The 20919-nt window shown below is 35.4% G+C and overlaps 1 protein-coding gene across 3 annotated transcripts; it reads right to left on the bottom strand.

Moving 5' to 3' along the window:
* Window positions 1-180: 180 nt before the first annotated feature.
* LOC127942128 (alpha-methylacyl-CoA racemase-like) lies at window positions 181-9625 on the bottom strand. Of its 3 annotated transcripts, none has more exons than XM_052537719.1 (6): window positions 9576-9625; window positions 8972-9226; window positions 8117-8260; window positions 6805-6965; window positions 2663-2849; window positions 181-1716 (listed from the first exon to the last, which is right to left on the bottom strand). In XM_052537719.1, exons 2-6 carry the CDS (start codon window positions 9219-9221, stop codon window positions 1307-1309), a joined length of 1152 nt encoding a protein of 383 aa, XP_052393679.1. In that variant the 5' UTR covers window positions 9222-9226; window positions 9576-9625; the 3' UTR covers window positions 181-1306. The 3 variants fall into 3 exon arrangements, with proteins under 3 accessions (XP_052393679.1, XP_052393678.1, XP_052393680.1); XM_052537718.1 differs by lacking the exon at window positions 9576-9625 and adding an exon at window positions 9336-9560; XM_052537720.1 differs by lacking the exons at window positions 8117-8260; window positions 9576-9625 and adding an exon at window positions 9336-9560.
* Window positions 9626-20919: the final 11294 nt, after the last annotated feature.

Raw genomic sequence — 20919 nt, 5'->3', positions numbered from 1 at the left:
TTAATGCTTTTATTAAACAAGGATGCATTAAATTCATCAAAATGACAGTGAAGACATTTAAAAACTTACAAAAGGTTTGTCAAAATGAATGAATGCCATTCATTTGAAATTTTTATTCATGAAAAAATATGTATCTTTTACCACAAAAATATCAAGCAGCACAATGATTTGAAACATTGATAAAAATAATAAATGTTTATTGAACACCAAATAAGCATATAATAATTATTTCTGAAGGATCATGTGACATTGAAGACTGAAGTGATGGCTGAAGATAATCAAACTTCCATCACAGGGATAATTAAAACTGATTATAGTTCATTTAAATATTACTGTTTTTAAAAAGTAGCCCTGGTAAGCATAAGGGATCATTTATACTGCACCAACATATGCAGACCAATACAATGGTCCCCAGATTACAGTACATAATTTCATAGACATTTGAACACCCAAAAACACTAATTCAATAGGCAAAAATAAGAGCTGACCAAATGCAACAGACATGGATGGGCTAAAACACTGATACAACAAAAACCCCCAAAAAAACTTGTCTGTTGTCTTTGTCAGTACAGTGAGAATTGGCCTTAGGTGACAAAAACAAAACTCACTGATTAAATACAGGCCATAAAACAGATATCTGTATCATTCAAAGGACACTACTATGTTCAGCAAGTGTCACATTTTATACAAGTAGCGAATGCGATATTATGACAACAGATTACTTTATCTTAAGCTTAATCACTAATTGGTTTTATCCTAATACTATTATCTTGGCTCATCAACGCTGCCTAGCAAATAGGTAAAGGCAAATATGAATTAGTCTATGACTCACACTCAGCTACTCTTGCTACAGGCACTTATTAGTCAAGGATTTCAATTCAGAACCAAAAGTGGTACACTTTTATCCACTACAAAAAAAAAAATGCTCTCACAATCCTATTATTAATTCAGAACAGTCTTAAAAAAATGAGTCAATATTAAATATCTTTGTAGAATGAGGTTGCTGACAAAAAATAGGGATGTTAAAATTAACACAGAATATTTCCAATAGGCTTTAATTAAATCCCACTTGATTCTCTCTACAGCAATTACAAATGAGAGTTGAAATATTCGGACATTTTAACTTAAAAGCCCAGACTCATTCAGACCACTTCGACAGCAGCACCCACTTATTCACAAGGGAGAGTAATTTTGTTCTCAAATGCCCCTTCACACTCACTCAACGAGACAGAGAAGTTCAAGTGCTCAGATTCCTTCTCTGCATCGCTGGCCGCAAAGTGTAATGATTCTCCAGTCAGTCTTTGATTTATAGCCGCGCTTTAACTTCGTTACACTCTATGATACCAGCAGACAAGAGCTGTTCTATTTGCGCTTGCTCGAACCCATACTCCTTCAGCACAGAGCGAGTGTGCTCTCCGATGAAGGGGTCCCGGGAGTGGCAGGGCTCTGCAGGGGAGCGGGACAGAACGGGTGCAGGTCGGGGGCTAATTTCCCCCTGAGAGTCCTTAAAGAACGACCCCCGTGTCTGGTTGTGGGGGTGAGAGAGTACCTCATCCAGTGACAGCACAGGGGTGACACAGGCATCTGTCCCATCGAAAATCTGACTCCACTCTGCTTTTGTCTTGGTGGCAAACACCCGGGTGAATGTCTGCCTGAGCTGCGGCCAATCAGATACACTCATTTGTGCGGGCAGGTCAGCATCAGCCAAGCCCAGACCTGTGGTGAATTAGATGATGAAGATAAAAAAGGCGAGGAAATCAATAAAGGAGTTTAGAGGACAAAGATCAAAGAGATCATGAAAGACTTTGAATACAGAAGCCATTAGTACATTGCACTGGCCACAGTAGGTGACTTATTAGGAGACTTTCTTCTTTTGAGGGCCAAACATGAATAGCAATAGAGTCATTATGGTTTCAAAGCAAGATTAAGTACGCGGCATTAGTACTTGGGTCATGGGGTCATAGGGGGAACACCTATGCACATACTAATGAAGCAGCCTGTGGCTTTTCCCTAATGTCTACATGCCTATGCAAAATCGACAGCCATGTAGTCAGACAAATGCGACCATGAGAATCTTGTGGTTAATTGTACTGAGATGTCACTGGGGTTATAGTTTTATTTCAGATGAATGAAAAGCAGAAAGTAACACACAGAGCTAAGAGATAAGAAAAAATAACACCATATAATTCCAAAATAATAGAATAAATATTTTAAAAGATCAAGAAAATAATACCAAAAATTATAAAAGAAAAAAAAATCTATAAAAATAAGATATTTTATTGTATATATTTTAATATATTATATTAAAAAAAAAATATATATATATATATATATATAATAATAATAATAATAATATTATATATATATATATATATATATATATATATATATATATATATATATATATATACACACACACACACACACACGAAGGGCAGAACTAAATGGAAAAAAATATATATTTCAACAAAATAAGACAGATTTTGCAATCTTCATCGTGTTCAAAAGTTTTCACCCTTGATGCATCTTGCAAAAAAAATGACATCTGAAAACTATCCTGAAGAAGACCGCAAGCATTCATATCACCGTTCACACCATGAGGACATCCACCGTATTCAGAAGATGTACAGGAATATATTAAGAAGAAATATAATGCACAGACCTTTAATAAGCTGTTGATAGAACTGAGGCTCAATCGCTCCCACTGCCATATACTTTCCATCAGACGTACGGTACGTATCATAGAATGGAGCGCCACTATCCAGCATGTTTTCCCCACGAGGACGATTCCACAGGCCGAGGCTACGGGACTTCCACATGAAGGAGCCCACATATGCTGCCCCTTCCACCTGCACATAAAACAGATGTGTTAAAAAAAAAAAAAAAAAAAAAAAAACATTTAATCCATTTAAAATTGTAAAATTGTAAACCATTATTTGCCATTATTCTGTCCTGCTGAGCTTTCAATAGAAAGCAACAAGGTCCTTGTCACAAAGGAAACATTATGAAGGACTAAACCCTCATTAAAACTGTAGTTGTTATACATGTTCATCAGATTCAGTTTACAATAACTTCATATGAAGCACATGATGCAGATAATCACATATAGTTAACTTACATACATGAATGCAATGAACAAGATAGAAATGTGGTACGACAGGGGAAGATTTAAGCATCTTTGTGATTTAAGAACACCACAGTAAAACACAATCTTCATTTCTGTTTGTCAGTTTTGTCAGTAGTTGAATTTCTACATCCAGGGCACAGCAGGACTAGAAAGCAACCATATCATTAGTAATCAAAATGTCTTTTATCTTTTATACATAATAAAGCTTGATGTCCTATGAAAACATAATGTAACCTTCACATATTTCATCCTCAGTCCACAAAAAGCATTAATTGATAATAAAAATCAAAAATTTAGTTACTTTTGCAGCGATATACAGAATTTATTAAATACATGACCATCCTTGCTCATAAAAAATTGATAGCATTTATTTTTAACAAGGTCCCTGATCTTTTTAGTGTGATTTAAAGAGTTTGTGTGGCATATTAATACTGTAGTCTTCACAAAAGGCTGGTATTAAAAGAAGGGTAAGGTAAAAACTTACATTTCAGGGTTAGGGTTAGGGTTAGGGGACATTTCAGAAAGCAATAAAGAATTCAATAAAAAACAGGCTGTTTATTTCAGAGAAAGGGTGAAACTGGCAATGAAATCTAGAATATAACTGTCTAACACAAATAAACTCACTAGCACGAGTAGACTTATGTCAAATATGTATGATATGACCCCTTTAAAGAATAATAGCACTTAGATCTTGACCTGAATCTTTTCTGAATTATAAATTTGGCATCGAGCCTGAGGTTAAAGGGTTTGTAGCAAGTGTTCCAGAAACATTTTCACACATGAAAAGAAATGTTTGTAGGTCAAATCCTCCAGACTCCTGCATAAAAATAAATATATATGCATTTCAAAGACTGTGACCTTGCCAAATTAACTTTAATGTGGATATACTTCATATAATCCCCAGTGAACCCAGCCTTCAAAGAGACTTTGACAATCTGGGCTTCTATTTGAGCCCATGATTGGCCTGACCACCAAGAAGTCACTCTCCCGCTAGTCGCTTGGCCTAATACTGAATGCGTTTTCACATTTTTGTCGTTTTCTTTTTTTTTTTCTTTTTTCTCACACTTCCACCTTTCATATAGGTCAGAGAAAGACATGTTGAAAGTGGAAAAAGTGACGTGACATACACGTCAAATGTGCACACACAGAGCAGTAAACACACACACACACACACACTGTGAACACACACCCGGAGCAGTGGGCAGCCATTTATGCTGCGGTTCAGTGCCTTGCTCAAGGGCACCTAAGTTGTGGTATTGAAGGTGGAGAGAGAACTGTACATGCACTCCCCCCACCTACAATTCCTGCCAGCCCGGGACTCGAACTCACAACCTTTCAGTTGTGAGTCCGACTCTCTAACCATTAGGCCACAACTTCCCATGTGGAGCAAAGAGCAAAGTTAATGTAAAGTGTGTTAACTCACTTGTTGCCTATGACTTATTTGGATGTCAATGTGAAGATGACAGTGGTCAAAACAGTGGTCCAAAAAATTGGATATAAACTGAAACATAGTACTATAGCCCCAAAACAAATGAATAGCTAATGAAACACCCAGGCCGCCTTTTAAATTTCAAATAAGCATTTAAATGAAAAACTTTGCATAAAGCATAACGTTTGCAGGTTATAATCAGGTTATACATCCAAAATCCCATGCAAGGGAAAAGCAATGTGCCGCCTTGCGGGTTAATAACACTGGCATTGCTAAAAGCGGCTGTCAGTATCAAACCACAGGTTATCAAAGAGTGGCAAGGTGACTCTCACAGGCACGTGCTTCAGATATCTTTACTGCCCAACAGACAAACATCTAATCATCATTTTCACAGCTCCTGCCCACACTGACATTAGAATCTTTATTGCCATTATACATCCTATTTCAACATACACTGAACTAAATAAATAAAAGAACAATATGTTTATAATACATACAACCATCCATAAACACACATGCACATGCATTTAAAAATAATAATATATATACAGTATATACTTTAAGCAGCAATAGTTGCATATCCATCACAGTTGCAGCAGCTTTTGAATACACCACTGTGAATAATTGCAGAGTTCATCTGCACTACAATCATCATTACAATCACTAAGATTAGCTTGGCGCACAGGCGGCTATCAGGAGAAACTCTCCACTAGCACCGCAGCTCAGCTCCAGGTCTGAATTGCTGATGTGAGAGGAGCTTAAATATTGAATGGTCACATATTAAGTTTTATGTTTACCACAGCTTATTTCCTTAAGGGTTTAAAGTGGCAGAGATCAGACTGTGTTAGAACAAATAACATAACCTCAGTTGAATTAGAGCTCCACTGTCTGGTTGAGGTTTTCTAACGCATAAAAATGCACATATAATGTCATAATGTCATGTTTAATTAACAGAAGCAGAATAGCAATTGCTAAACGTCATTATTTTTCAGCAGAGAAAACATAGTGTGGTGTGAACAATGTGCCAACAAACATTAAACTGCTTTTTTCCCCAACTGCTTCAACAAACACCAACAGGGTTAGCACAGAGATTTAATGCCACAAGTGTGAACTAGACCCTAGCGGTTTGAACAAGCCTTTATGTGTGCCAGATGATTCACCAGAAAAACCTAAATAAATTACTCACTTAATTAATTATAATCAAATACAAATTAAATGTTAAATCACCCTGCAAAGACTTCAGATTGATGCAAGCTATGGTTGTAATTGCTGCCAAACATGTTGCATCTGCTTAACTGAATAAATGACTTTTTAACCACATAAAATGTCTTATACTGTATATTACTGCCGTATGAATATTGCTTTGATATTTTCTAATACAGAATACTTCCTAAACTTAACACTGAAACAAGCATTTTCTGTGATTTGCTGCTTTATATCAATATTGTAAAAAGTGCTATATGAATAACCTTGCATTAAATTTTTTGCTCATTTTCAAGTCATAACATAAGTATGCATGTGTGTGTGTATATATATATATATATATATATATATATATATATATATATATATATATATATATATATATATATACATATTACAAATTATTACAAATATAGGGAATGAAGTATGAGAATCACAGTGAGCTGTAAAATAACATCAAGATGGTAATTTCTCATGGTTGAGCGACCTACTCCTTAGTTATTATACTTTATTGGTTTGCGAGCATTAATGATGAGCTTTGCAGCCGAATATTTCAAGTCCAAATTCAAACGCATATTATCAGTGAATACCTAGCTAAACAATTTAGTTTCTTGATTTTTTTCAAAATGAATTACAGTACACTGATTTGGAGGAACGTTTAGTTTCTCAAGGACCCAATGGACAGGCAAGACTATGATATTAGCTTTTCCTTACTTACTGGGTCATAAAAATTATTGACAGGCTGGTCAGAACATGGGGTGATCTTATTGAGATAAACAAGGCTTATAATTCCCTCATTGAATGCAGTGCTTGCTCAAAAAGGAGAAAACAATTTCACAACACCCTCAGTAGGATAAAACTTTGAATGTATGGAATGAAAGCAAGTCAGCACAATTCCTCTTTTTTCCTGTAACTCTTTAACTTTACCTTAACCAGCCCAAAAGAGTCTGTAGGAAACAGGATGTTGTTCTATTGGTATTTCAAAGAAAAGTTAATAAAAATTTGTTAGCAGAAACCCATTTTAAGACGAAGTGCTGTATCTTACCATGCTGGCATCAATGATCTGGCCTTGTCCTGACCGGCTCCTTTCCAGGAGAGCCAACACAATCCCAAAAGCACACGTGAGACCTCCTCCAGCAAAGTCTGCCACCAAATTCAGTGGAGCGTAGGGTTTCTCTGAGCTGCGGCCCAGCATGGACAGTAACCCTATTACAGACAGAGAAAGACATAGACATGTTGAGAACTGTATAATGAAGAATAGCTGAATAATTACTGTAACAGTTATTTTTCAATTACAGTTAAAGGTCAGCTAAAAATATCACCAATTATGCCAACTGCATCACATGCGATCATCGGATTAATGCACATATGGCTTTATTTTATGGAAATTTTGTATCTAAAGCAGCTTAAAATGAATTTTAAGTAAACACTAACTATTATTATTTATAAAGCTTTTATTGTAATAATGACTGCATTTTATTCAGATTCAAATTATGATTTCAATGTGGAAACATACATTATTAATGCATTTTCTCTCGCAATGCCTGAATATATAGTATACGCATTAGGCCTGTAAGTCCTGCATCTATTCAGGCTTCCACATATTCTGCAGCTAACAGAAACAAATTAATTTAAAATATTAGCACTGGACACCTCTAGGCTAAAACTGCACCTTCCTTATCTTTTTGGTTGATCAGCAGCAGTCAGTTTCACAATATGCTAAAAATAGATATTCAGTAAAAGTTTGGACTGAGTACCAATCATGCATGCATATACAAAAACTCCAACTAGGCCAACTGATCTTTTTCAGCAAAAAAACCCCTCAGAAATTCCCTAAAAGACGACAGTTTTGGGCACTGTTAATGTTGTACCTACAAACTGTAGAACGTTATTATATCAAATGTAATTTTTTGGAAGTCTTTAGGAAGCTGCATTCAAAATCTATTTGGCTCACAAATCTGAGAGGGCACATTTGAATGGACTTGGCGCCTCTGGAGCTATATGTAAATCATAAAATATTCAAAAAGAAAAATATTTAAAAAAACCTCTCATGATCAAAGATCAACACAGCTTAATTTGCATTGAAATTATTTTAATTATTAACACCACAGACCCACACTGGTCCACATGGCTTCAGTCTGCATGCAATCTGAAAAGGGCTGGTTCACAGTCATGTCTTAGTGTGGAGGACACACTGACTTTTTTTGTATAAAAAGTGCAAGAAAAGATTTCCACCAAAGATATTTTGAACTTCACATGACTCAAATCTTCTCTGCTTTACAACCACTACGCCTAAAGGCAGTCTGGGAAAGCTTACTAGCCAGGCTCCTCTGTAGCGGTTTAACACTGGTGTTTACCTGACATGGCCAGGTAGTTGATATCATGGCCGGCAGCCTTGGCATAGGATCCGCTCTGACCGTAGCCGGTGAGTCGTGCATAGATCAGGCGCGGGTTCTCTTTTAGTAAATCTGCAGGACCTAATCCCATCTTCTCCATAACACCTTAATTATACCGGAGAGAGATATAACATCGAAGCATGAAAACAAAAAAGCCTTGAAGGTAAATAAATTTGAATTTAGAAGACCAGAGGTTAAAAGGTAGCTAATTATTCGTGCTTGGATGTAAAATCAGGAAAGAAATCACAATCGTCAATTTAAGTCAGGGACATTTTTATTTATTTATTTATTCACGTTAATCAACAATGCTTTCATTAAAGCAAGTGAATGTATTTAGGTGAAATAAACAATATGGCCAGAAGGTTAATAGTTTAAAAAACAAAGAGTAATTAATTCGGAAACAAAAAGAACTAATTGTGCTACAACATGCTGTACAATCTTGCATTAAAATGGAAGAACGTTGGTTCATTTTGTAATTACTGTTTATCAGAACTGCTGTAATAATTAAGATTAGCAGAGGCAACATTATTCATTTTTAATCAGAAGGAGACAAAACACAAAATAAAAACAAATATGTATTTTTTTAACATTTTATTTATATTAAAAAATATAAAAATATTAAAAGATAAATGAATCACAGGCGCTGTTCTTAAAAACTCCTATTATTGTGTCAGGAAGATACTACATTATAGCAACAAAATACACCCTAGCTAAATTGATTAACTGGAAGATGCTGTGTCAGTGTATGTAGAACATTATGAGAATTAATCATGTGAATGTGGAGTCATGTTTCCTTCCTTTAATTAAGACACTGACCTTTACGATAGGGCTCCAGAAGCACATCTGACTGGACACACAGTCTTCTGAAAACAGCCACACCTTTGGGATCCTTCAGATTCAAGGCCACTGATCGTTTGCCTCTTGCCTGAGTATCTACATTCATAGAACCCTTCGTCCGATCTACCCGGATCACTCTTGCACCGAAGTCCGCCAGGATCATCCCGCAGAAGGGTGCAGGGGCCAGTCCTGCGAGCTCTATTACACGCACTCCTGCCAGAGCCATCATGTATTCTGTTCATAAATAAACACGTGAAATAAATACTTTAAAAATATTATACAGTGTACAGTAGGAGTGGAGGAAACACACTGAAACATGTAGGCCTATCTACAATATAATTACACAATATGCGATCCTCGGAGAAGAAAAAAAAAGATATTAATAAAGCACCACAAACAAATGATATTGTTATTTGGGTCACAGTTCACTCCAGCTGTCAATTTCAAACGTATTATAAAACTAATATAGCACTATATAACAACAGTTATTTATCTATGTTTTCTGTCCAAAACACCTCTGAGCAAACAACACAAGATAAAACACTACGAGACACGACTTTGATACAAAGTAAACACTACATACCTTTTAAATGTTGAACTTCGAAACTAACGGAGCGGCGCGCGTTTATGACGTCTATGTACAGGATTGTGGTTGTTGTAGTTTTAATGATCTCTTTTAAAGACGTATACATTTCAATAATATAAATCGTGTAACTGACAAAGTTACTGATAAAATAATAAAATTAAGATAATGTAACTTTTTTGTGACCTTTCCATTGAGTGATTGGGTTAGGCTTTTCAACTTTCATCCATTTTTATTTGATTGGTTCAGGATTTATAACTATAAATAAAACTAAACTTTAAAAAATTTTAATTTGTTTAGAAAAACAAAAGACAAGAGAAAAAGAGACCAATTTTGGACTGTTTTTGCCGTCTGGCGGTCTGCTGAAGTATAAATTTAACATTTTTGTAGATGATAATGATTTATGAACACTCCATTTCAAACCAAATCAGTATGCACATGACATGTGAAATGGATGATATGCCTTTGTATTCAATAATTTCTATTTTATTGAATCTTTCTAAATCACTTTGTATTTCATTTTCGGCTACGAAAATAACAGATTGTTCCCTCAAAATATGTCATGCCTTTACAGAGTTTGCAAATATTGCAGTCAGGAATGAATCATTGAAAATGTGCTAAATAAGTGACAAACGGGATCAGATTTAAAACATTGCTTGAAAACAGCCACACTCAGTATTCCATAAATAAATGATACTGCCAGAAAAATGTTTGGAGATTTGCTGTAGCATAAATTAATTTTCCAACACTGCTCTACATCCATGCATGAGTTTATTTATGAGCTGATTTCATGGCCTTTCACACAATAGCAGTTTTGATCAACATATCAGTTCATTTAATCAGTTCAAGTAGTGGAGGGAGAAGATATACAGGACATGATATTGAAAATACAATGGGTGTTTCAGGAAGTACATTTCTAAAGATGTTTTGAATAATTTAGGCCTGGGACACAGACGAATTTCAAGTCAATCTTTCGTTCGTTATCTGGCTCGGCTCGGTGTTCATCTTCAGTTCTCTCTTCACATCAGTTCAGTCAGTGTACTGTTTGAGTAAATGAATTACTCCGGGATATTGGTTTGTTTTAACTCAAAGGGAGTGTCAGCCACATTAAAAAAGTTAGCAGCTTAAGTCATTTGTGGATTATTTGTTATTGGAGACGCGAACCATTTAGAACGATTCAGTTCGATTTGGTGAACTGGTTCAAAAAGATCTGGTTACATCGAGTGATTCGTTCACAAACTGGATATCACTAAACTGCAGTGTTTTGAAATCTCAACACATTCCCGGATGAGAAGACAATGCTGAATAAAGGCGTAGTTTTTGCTATTTTTGGACCAAAATGTATTTTCGATGCTTCATAAAAGTCTAACTGACCCTCTGATGTCACATGGACTACTTTGATGATGTTTTTCTTACCTTTCTGGACATGGACAGTATACCGTACACACAGTTTCAGTGGAGGGACTGAGAGCTCTCAGACTAAATCTAAAATATCTTAAACTGTGTCCTGAAGATGAACGGAGGTCTTACGGGTTTGGAACGACATGAGGGCGAGTCATTAATGACATAATTTTCATTTTTGGGTGAAATAACCCTTTAAGTACAGCTACAGCTACAGCTACAGCGTGGCTTAAGTTCAGGCGGTACAACTGTAACATGGTCCAAGTCATAACTCTCAGGAAAATTCAGAGCTTACAAGTTGGAGCATGCGAAGGCTTTGGCACTGATAGCGTTGCCATAGAAACACATAGCTCAGGTCTGTTTTGTCATGGCATGAAGGCAGCTTTACAATCCTCTGAAGGCACACACTAGAGGTGAGTTCCTATTGACAGGGTCCCTATGCAGTGTTCACCGCCTAAGTATAGGAAATTCGTTAAAATGGGCTTCGCTGACAATAATCACTTATTAGGAAAACTCTGCAATGTCATCAGAAAAAGGCAAGGATGGGGTCACACAATTATAACTTTCAAAATTAAATAAATACACAATTATGTATCTAAGAAAAATAGTTGAAATTGATGTTTAGGGAATGTAGTGGTTTCATCTCATGCGCTTTCTTTCCTATGTGCAGCCTCATTGTAACTCTCCTGAGGTAGGCCTAAATATAAAAATAAAAAATAGCAGAGCCTAAGCTGTTTCTTGCCGGTTTTACTTAGTTTCACCTCTTTATACAATATGCAAACCTAACATTCTGCCATAACCATTCATAAATATTGTAATTTGAATAATAATAACAACTTTTATTGCAACCCCTCCATTCTTTAAATTGACTCTGCTTTATCATTAGTTCTGATTGGGGACACAGTATGCAATGACAGTTAGGTGATTTTCCCTCTCCACTTCCTGTGAATTGATGTATTGATGTTCCCTTATTGCCTATGCCGTTCGCAGTGCCCTTCAAACTAAACATGTCCACTCCCTTGGGAATTGGAATCTCACTTAAGATGGCCTAATACCATGTAAAGTCCACTTCGCAGTCCACAAAACGCAGTGAACAGAACGCTCCTATGATGATGATTCGACCAAACCGTGAGACCACACACTTGTTGACTGTAGGAACAAATTCATAGTGACAAAAAAAAAGGCTTGCTTGAGATGAGCAGAATCTGTGCGGAACTGATCACCGGTGAACACTGCAAGATGCATGCCAGTTAGAAAAGTGTCTGAGTTACATCTGACTTATGGCATGAAAAAGAGTCAGAATTACGCTATAGATTAATCGCATAATTCTGAACTTTTAAGCTTACCATAATAATGCACAGTATATTGTCATACAGCAAAATAGAGTGGAGGCTAGATTGACCGTGCATTTCAGACTGGAAGCTCTCTTGACCACAGTTATTTACGCTCAATCTCATTGGCTATCATGGGCATCAAGAGTCGCAAAATTAAGACATGTATGATATTGACAATTTGTGTTCGGGACACTTTCAGCTTTTAACATTTATTTACATCACCTTGGAATATATATGTGTATATATATATATATATATATATATATATATATACACATATATATTCCAAGGTGATGTAAATATATATATAAAGGTAAATGAATCACGAAAAAGTTATTAAAAACTCCTATTATTGTGTCAGGAAGATACTACATTACAGTAATAAAATACACCCATAGCTAACTTGCTAGAAATTGATTAACTGGAAGATGCTGTGTCGGCGTATGTAGAACATTATGAGAATTAACCATGTGAATGTGGAGTCATGTTTCCTTCTTTTAATTAAGACACTGACCTTTACGATAGGGCTCCAGAAGCACATCTGACTGGACACACAGTCTTCTGAAAACAGCCACACCTTTGGGATTTGAAGTTTTGTTGACTTCTACTTTTTAACTTCTTTATTGCTAAACAATAAGCTTATGTCACTACCGATATTATTTTTTCATGCTGCAGTGAATACTGGGACCTCGCAGAACCGCAACTTTATACAATATAAAATGTGCTGTTCAGGCCACACCATGAGACTAATTAGAAAACATTTGGATTTTCTTAGTATCTGTGAGCAGTTTCTTAGCATTTGTGGATTATCGTCATGATGAAATTTCTCAAAATCTGTTCAGATGAAAATATAAACTATAAATATAAACTCCTGGATGTCCTGGGGGTGAGTAAAATGTACATTAAGGTGTAGTAATCCTTTGAAAGCCCCATAGCTCCATATCAAACCCACAAACATGACACATTCATTTATAGCATTTATTGTTCTACAGAAAAACATACATAAATTCAAGTTGTTATCCAAATCACCATTTTCTGTCTAAAGTGTTTCTGTATTTTAATTATATCAAAATGATTCAGACAGTGTTGTCACAATTAACATATGTATACAGGTATAAAGTTTCAAATAAACACATCCAAAACAACATGACACTAAATTTACAGAGTCATTTTGAATTCATTGTCAGACTTCCAGCAGCGTCAAGGCAATTAAAATTTTGCAACCTTATTCTCACTGAGAAGACCTAGTTTTGCTTATAATTTCTTGTTGGTTCATGAAATAAAATGTTATTGCGCTTCAGATGAAAGGAGCTGACATGACTTGACACTGCCTAATGAACTGATGAAAGAAAGAAGCGCCCTCTCTTTGAAGAGAGAAAAGATTCCAGCAGTCATTTAACTAATGTAAGTCTTATTTGAGTTGGTAAATTCAATGGCTTCAACTCAGCACAAAAGTATCTATTTAAGTTTGACATCCCTGGTGTTTTGTGGATAGAATGAATTGCTTCACAAGATTCTCGTTCTTTTCAAAATGAAATTATACATCGGAAATCATACTGTCTCAATTTTCACCTTCAAATTAAATACAGTAAATTCTGTACAAAAAAGCATTTCTTTGCCAGTAGTAGCACAATGCTTGTTCCAATGAGAAATGTTTTCCTTTCCAAAATATAGTAAACTGCCTACATGATATAATAAGTGTTGGGGGTGACATATTACAAGTAACACGAGTTAAGTAATTAGATTACTTTTTCAAATAACTACTATCTAATTACATTTTAATTACAAGAAAATATCTGGGTTACCTTTTCAGTCAGTCGGCATGGAAGCCAAGACACACATAACCATGAGCCAGCAGTGTTAAGCACGTGTGATGGCAGATGGAGAATTCCGACCTTTTATGGACCTTGACACTGTTATTTACTTGGCAATCAATGGGACAGTCTCAAGCCTCTGGGTTTTCATCCAAAATATCTTATATTGTGGTCCGAAGATGAACAGAGCTTTTATGGGTTTGGAACGACAATTTAAATTTTAGGGTGGAGTATCCCTTTAATTCAGCTCAGTGGTTAAAAAAAGCTACTTCATTCTTACTAATAACTGATTCCAAAGTTCACAATCCAGTCCACAAATAATTAATAACAGCGATATATGTTATTTTTGGGTGGAGTAACCCTTTAATAATTCAATGTTTCATTCTATGATGCCAATTTATTACTTGTTTTGTCCCTTAATTTTTTAATGAATCAATAGAATGAATGATACAATGATTTAATTAGTTTTTTTTCCTAAATAAATCAGAATTTTTGAACAAATCATTGGAATAAATGCTGCTTCATTCCTCAACAACAAAAAGTTATTGCTGTCTTTATGAGCGAATAATTTAATCTTTCATTCAACCGACTCACTCGTAAAGAAACAGTGGACACCGAACAGTGGACAGCATGAGGAATCACAAATATTAAACTAATTTAAACATTTACCTTTAATATACACTGCTCAGATACTGTATGTCAGAAGCTCTGTTCACACCAAAGGAGATTTATTAATTCATATGTTCAAACATACTCTGCATAAGAAATTCTCACTCTTAGTTAACATAGTGCACGCAATTGTTCTACATATTCATAATTCAGTCATGCATGACTGATGAAAGATTTTGAAGAAGAGAGAATGGTAATGATGTTGAACTCCTTTTGATCCTGGAGAGAATGTAATCACAGGCAGGTTCATCTCAAATTAAGACCATCCAATTACTGTCCTGTCTTAATATAGGACAGCGCACACCAACACACCTAAGTGTAAATGCCACAAGACAGCCGTCCTAATGTTGCATGAAAGTTTTAACCAATTATCAAAATCTGCAGAAAGAAAAACATCAGTTACGATGCTTATTTTGCATTATATCACTGTTGTCGAAGACTATTACTAGCAGTTTAAATAATTTAACATTTGTAATAATATATTTTTAATATGGAATATACATAAAATATAGAAATTAGACCATATTCCTGTTCAGTTAACATTTTATTCACACACTGAACTTGTCCAGTTGAATAAATCAGGTAGATGTTTCTGTTCAACTAGTTATGAAATGTAATGAAGTGAACCGTTATCTTAATATGTAACCATGTGAATGTTTCCCTTCAGAAGCCTACTTGCACATCAAATATGAGATGCACAGAAAGGTTCTTCATAAAATTGCAAAGTAAGATCTCTCCTAAGATCATTTATCTATCATTCGGAGGAGCTGAGCAGTTTTTGATGGAAAATAAATATGAATGAGAAAGGCTGAGGACCTTGTTACCTAATCTGAACTGTTGCTGAAATTCTACGGCTGCCGGGGAATGTTTGATTTTACAGCGTATTTTCATCAAAAAGCTCTGTTAGATATGCGAGCAAGATCTAGGAGGATAAAACGAACATAAAGCCTCAAGGTCCTCTGCCCAAATAAAGATTAGTTTGGACTAATTAAACAGATCAAAACAAATGTCCCGATTGCTTATTCTGGGATGTTTACAGCTCGTGAAAGTCAAACCGCTTCCCGGGTCTCCTGGAGCATCTGCTTTACTGCTTTATGAATTTCAAGACAGCCCAGACTGAACGTGTAAATGTCAACCACACACTCTTTCTGAATTACAAAACTGGCAGAGATGTTCATTTCCAGCTGACTGCAAAGTTGTCTGTTTGGTATCAGCTCTCTCACATTTGCATTAGTCATAATTATATATATAAAATACAGCCTATTTGTACATATAAAAAGGCAATGTGACAGACAAAAAAAAACCATTGTCATAATGAAAGAAAAATGTCTACAGTTTATCTATATATCTATAAAACTGATATTCTATAAAACATACTCTTTGCTTTGTTTTACTACTTGCAGTGTAAATAACTAAAACAAATAATAATAATTATAATAATAAAAGCCTACATGAAACACAATAACCAAGATATTATATGTGCTGTATAAAACGGAAGTGTCATGTATATAATCTCTAAACCAGCTATTCTGTGTGTCCTTGTGCTGTTCCTACTTGAACATAATTTGCACGTGCAGTGTAGTAGCTGGGACGAATATGAAGGAATTGATTCCTTGTTCTCTGCTTGGCCATTTAAAATGAAGCCCCAATTCCCAATTGAATTCCCAATAATGTGTCGTCCAAATGATTCCGTGTTGATTCTCTATGAGAAATTCATGTTTTCTGTCATTGTTGACAATCATAGCTTTTGATTTTAACTTAGCTTCAGAACAAACACACTTATAGATTTAAATGTCACACTCTTCATAAACAGGAGAAGGCAATGCAGTATTTTGTGACTCCTTGGGGATTTGATTTAAAATGTTGCTCCTTATTGTGAAGAACATTCTATGTATTGTTTTCCTTTGTCCCCTTTCTTCTTCTTCTTTTTTTTTTTTTTTTTTTTTTTGTTGAGCTATGTAACCACACACATCGTTTCTAAGCAACCATGACAAGTACTCTGCTTCAAAACCTATTGAGCTGCCTACAACAGAAGCATTTTAGGGCATAATAAGTGATGTCAAGACTATTCTATTCTATTCTATTCCGAGGCTTTACCACTGTGAAAAAACATAGCTAAAGAAATATTTAATTACTGGATACTGAAAAGTAAATATATAAAAAATAGCTAAATATCTCTTACTAAATACTTGTGTAATTTATGTTTATGAGCAAACTGTGATTTGTGTGAGTTGCTGCCTATGTAAAGCATTGAGCAGTGTTGGGGAAAGTTACTTTTAAAAGTAATTCATGACAACATTGTGTTACTATGTTATAAAGGATAACTAATTACACTACTTAGCTACTTTTTATGGTGTGTTACGTTACTTTTGTCTTCTTTTTTATCAATGCACATTATGTTTAATTCATTGACTAACTGGTTACTGATACATGTGAATAATGATGTCATTAAGAGTTTCATGATAAAACTTTGTATTTTATGCCAAAGGTAATATTAATTTAAACTCCAGCAGTCACTTCATAGATCTGCGCCTCAAGCCAAACAACCATAAGATCACACTTATTTCAGGATAAACCATTTACACATAGATCATTTTTTTAAAGTACATTAGGGGAAGTGGGGTAAGATGTGCCATTATATATATATATATATATATATATATATATATATATATATATGTGTGTGTGTGTGTGTGTGTGTGTGTGTGTGTGTGTGTGTGTGTGTGTGTGTGTGTGTGCCATTCTAAACCTATATGGTCCTCAAAATAAGGGAAAAATGGACAAAAATGTCACTCCTCCCGTGTGTTTCTCCTTTTCACAGTCTGCCAGAAATTATGGGTTTTTCCCAAATACAAGATCACATGACAGTAAAAGTGCACTGTTGCCAAGATACAGGCGGTGGGTCAACTTATCCACTGGCTCAACTTACCCCAATCTCCCCTATGACTTAAATGGATGCCATACTGACATTTAAACTATAAAAAAAGGATGTCAAAAATGTGTGTGTCTGCACCATGCAGGAAGTCTCACTTAAGCCCGATTCGGACGGTAATCGTTTCTCATATGGACGGATGGTGATTGATTCACATTGGAGGATCGAGTTCTGTGATCCTATACCTGGGAACACGCTGCTCACGTGGCCAGACACATGATTGTCTGCTATAAATAAAATTCATTTTATTTACAAATGTATTCTTTTTGTGTCAAATGTATTTGAAAATACCTATGTAAAATGTATTCTTATTATTCCAAGCATATTTTTATGATATATAATCCATATAAATTCCCACATGACCTTGGTGTTTGTCAAAAAACAGTATAGCCTAGATAATTCGGCCGGGGATTTTTACGGGGGTTGTGATAGAAAAACACCAATATCCTGGATTTGGATGGCAATTAAATAACCAACTACCCCCTGTAAATGGCGAAAATCACTTAGGCTACGTCCCCCTGAGAAACAATTACCGTCTGAATAGGGCTTTAGATGCCAAATCAGTTGCTCTTCCTCACACGATGTCAGCGTGATTTCTGAGGCAATTAAGAATAATGAGCAACACCTATCTCACATTGCACCATATGACGTCTGACATGAGCAGCACAAACAATGACATACTTAGTGAAACACACTTTTGTATTAAAGAGGTCATATAACACTGCTAAAAAGAACGTTATGTTGTGTATTTAGTGTAATGCAATGTGTTTATGTGGTTTAAGGTAAAAAAAACACATTATTTTCCACATAATGTACATTATTGTTGCTCCTCTATTCCCAGCTTTTCTGAAATGGCGGTCGGGGACTTGCGGCAACCACATGTGACGACCCCGGGGTGGTCTCTGCTGCGCGAAGTTGATGTATTTACTCAGTGACCAGCACGGATCAGCTCTAGGCATTATGATGCAGATATTGTCCTCTTTTGGACGGCCAAACGAAGTATTTTTGCTTTCACAGTGAAACACACAGCATCTTTTCGCTCGACAGATTGTCTTGTTTTTGTCCTAATCTAAAATTGTGATTTTCCACTTGTCCCCTGATGCTCCACATGTTCTGTTCACCTTCCATTGGACCATTTACCAGCACAAAGATGAATCAGATTTTTTGATTTTGGTTTTACTATATACAACAGGGTGCAGTTAGGTGAATTTCAGACAACAAAGAGCTGACAAAAAAAAAAAAATTCATTCTCAGTCTGTGCTTTCAGCAAACAAAAGTTGTCTAAAAAATATCAAAGCCACAACGAATCTTACCTTGGCTGAAGAAGTATAGCTTGATGTGAATTGTGAACGCATATGGGCCTGCAAACTGTCACCGCAACCAGCTGCTGTGTAAATAAGATGGCTATAAATGCTTTTAGCACACTAAATACATCCCCAGCTGCTTAGATACAGTCATCTCTGCAGCTGACATCTTCGTAATTAAGTGATAGTGTGACGGACGTCTTTAAATATTCACTGATGGTTCACAAAACTAAACATATTCCCCTTGTTCACTGTGCTTAGCAATTTTCTGAATAAATGACTACCCTGCTAGAGATAACTGTTCTTTGACAAATCAAACAAAAGGATTTCTATCCTGTGACAACTTGTTTTTATAACGGTTGATGTATCATGCACATATTTGTTTAAATAATGAGTATTGCTTTATCGTTTGCAACAACCCACACATATCTCTGTATGTTTGATATTTTCAAAGCACCAATAAATCGTTAATGTCTAAAGTTGTTTTTGATTAAAAACCTTTATTATAGAAACTAGAAGCGTCAATAAATTAAAATTAACTTTGATTAATATGGTGTAACCAGACGTTTCAACAACTTTTTAATTTAAGTGACATTATATCAGTCCATGTTGTACATTTTAGCTATTTTACTTACATCCAATTATTTTAATATTTTCATTTTCCAACATTTTAAAGTTTGTGAAGGGCCCGGTTAAGAACCACTAATTTAGATGTCCTCTTTTTCTGACTAAATATATTATTAAATGGCACATTGTCAAATTATTATTGATTGTGAAAGAACACAGGATTATTTGTCTGTCTCTGAAGAAGATAAACAGCATTTCTGATGTTAATTGTTACCATGACAATGCAATAAAAGCAGCACTAGTGCTGTACACCTCATAACTGTGCAGCTATATAAGCTTGCAATATTTAGAAATTATCAAATTATGTATTTTTCAAATGTTTCTTCATATATAGCTCCTTTTTAATATTTGGTATTTTTAATCAAGACAGCATCACTGCTTGTTGGCACCCTATTGCCCTTTTGGTTAATGCATTTTTGGTACATTTTGGTAAATTAAAATTAAATCATACACAAACACACTCCATTTAAAACATTTCATATAATTGCCTAAAAATAACAGCACTATCAAATAACCTTGACATTCACTGACCTTTTAATTTAACCCTCCTTTACTGTACTGGTCACTTGCTATTGTAGGGAATTGCAGTCACCTCCTCTCGGATCTCTTCTTTATCCTTATATAATGTGTGGCGTGTCATGCTGACATTCCCATATATATACTTTTACACAGTAGAAGCATGAGAAGGAATGAAACATCATTCACCTTTAAGACCATGTCAAGATCAAAAGACCTTCAGAGTAATATAAAGATCCAGGTTTGGACCATGCAATTTAAAGTCTGCCAAATGGACCGGATCCCACTCTGCTGGGTCAATGCATGGTCAGTTACTCAAAGCCCCCTGCTAGTGCAATGCTGCTGGTCAAGCTCTGCACAGCTCTCTGACAAAAAGCAGATGGACTTACAGCTGTTCCATGATTATGAAACTGATAATTGGGTGTGCGAAATGATTGCATTGTACCAGTTTTGGTAAAGAAAGACATGCAAAAAAAATCAGGTTTCTGACTCTTAAGGGGACACACGTTACGCTGTGGGATTGTAGACAAAATAAAAAAAAATGGTAATCTGCCAGTAAACACAGGCTATAAAGGAAATACTAAGCTTCTGGAAAATCTTTCAGTATTTAATTTCAAAAAACGTTTTTTTTTTTTTTTTTTTCTGAAAATCTAAATTAGAATAGTTAGCCAGAATGTGATTTTAAACACAATAAGGCTGTGGAAGTGGACTAGTGAGTAGATGAGTTTATCTGTTGGACATGATGAG

Source organism: Carassius gibelio, chromosome A21 (assembly GCF_023724105.1).
Source record: "Carassius gibelio isolate Cgi1373 ecotype wild population from Czech Republic chromosome A21, carGib1.2-hapl.c, whole genome shotgun sequence".
In the NCBI taxonomy this organism is placed as follows: Eukaryota; Metazoa; Chordata; class Actinopteri; order Cypriniformes; family Cyprinidae; genus Carassius; species Carassius gibelio.
This window is presented reverse-complemented; position numbering and strand designations above follow the sequence as displayed.

What these genes read in the sequence shown, in the direction of transcription:
- LOC127942128 (XM_052537719.1), bottom strand. Translation starts at nt 9,221, where the DNA reads ATGATGGCTCTGGCAGGAGTGCGTGTAATAGAGCTCGCAGGACTGGCC. An exon ending in AGATCATTGATGCCAGCATG is followed by an intron (nt 2,850 to 6,804) that starts GTAAGATACAGC and finishes TTTTATGTGCAG; the next exon opens with GTGGAAGGGGCAGCATATGT. An exon ending in CTATCAACAGCTTATTAAAG is followed by an intron (nt 1,717 to 2,662) that starts GTCTGTGCATTA and finishes AATTCACCACAG; the next exon opens with GTCTGGGCTTGGCTGATGCT.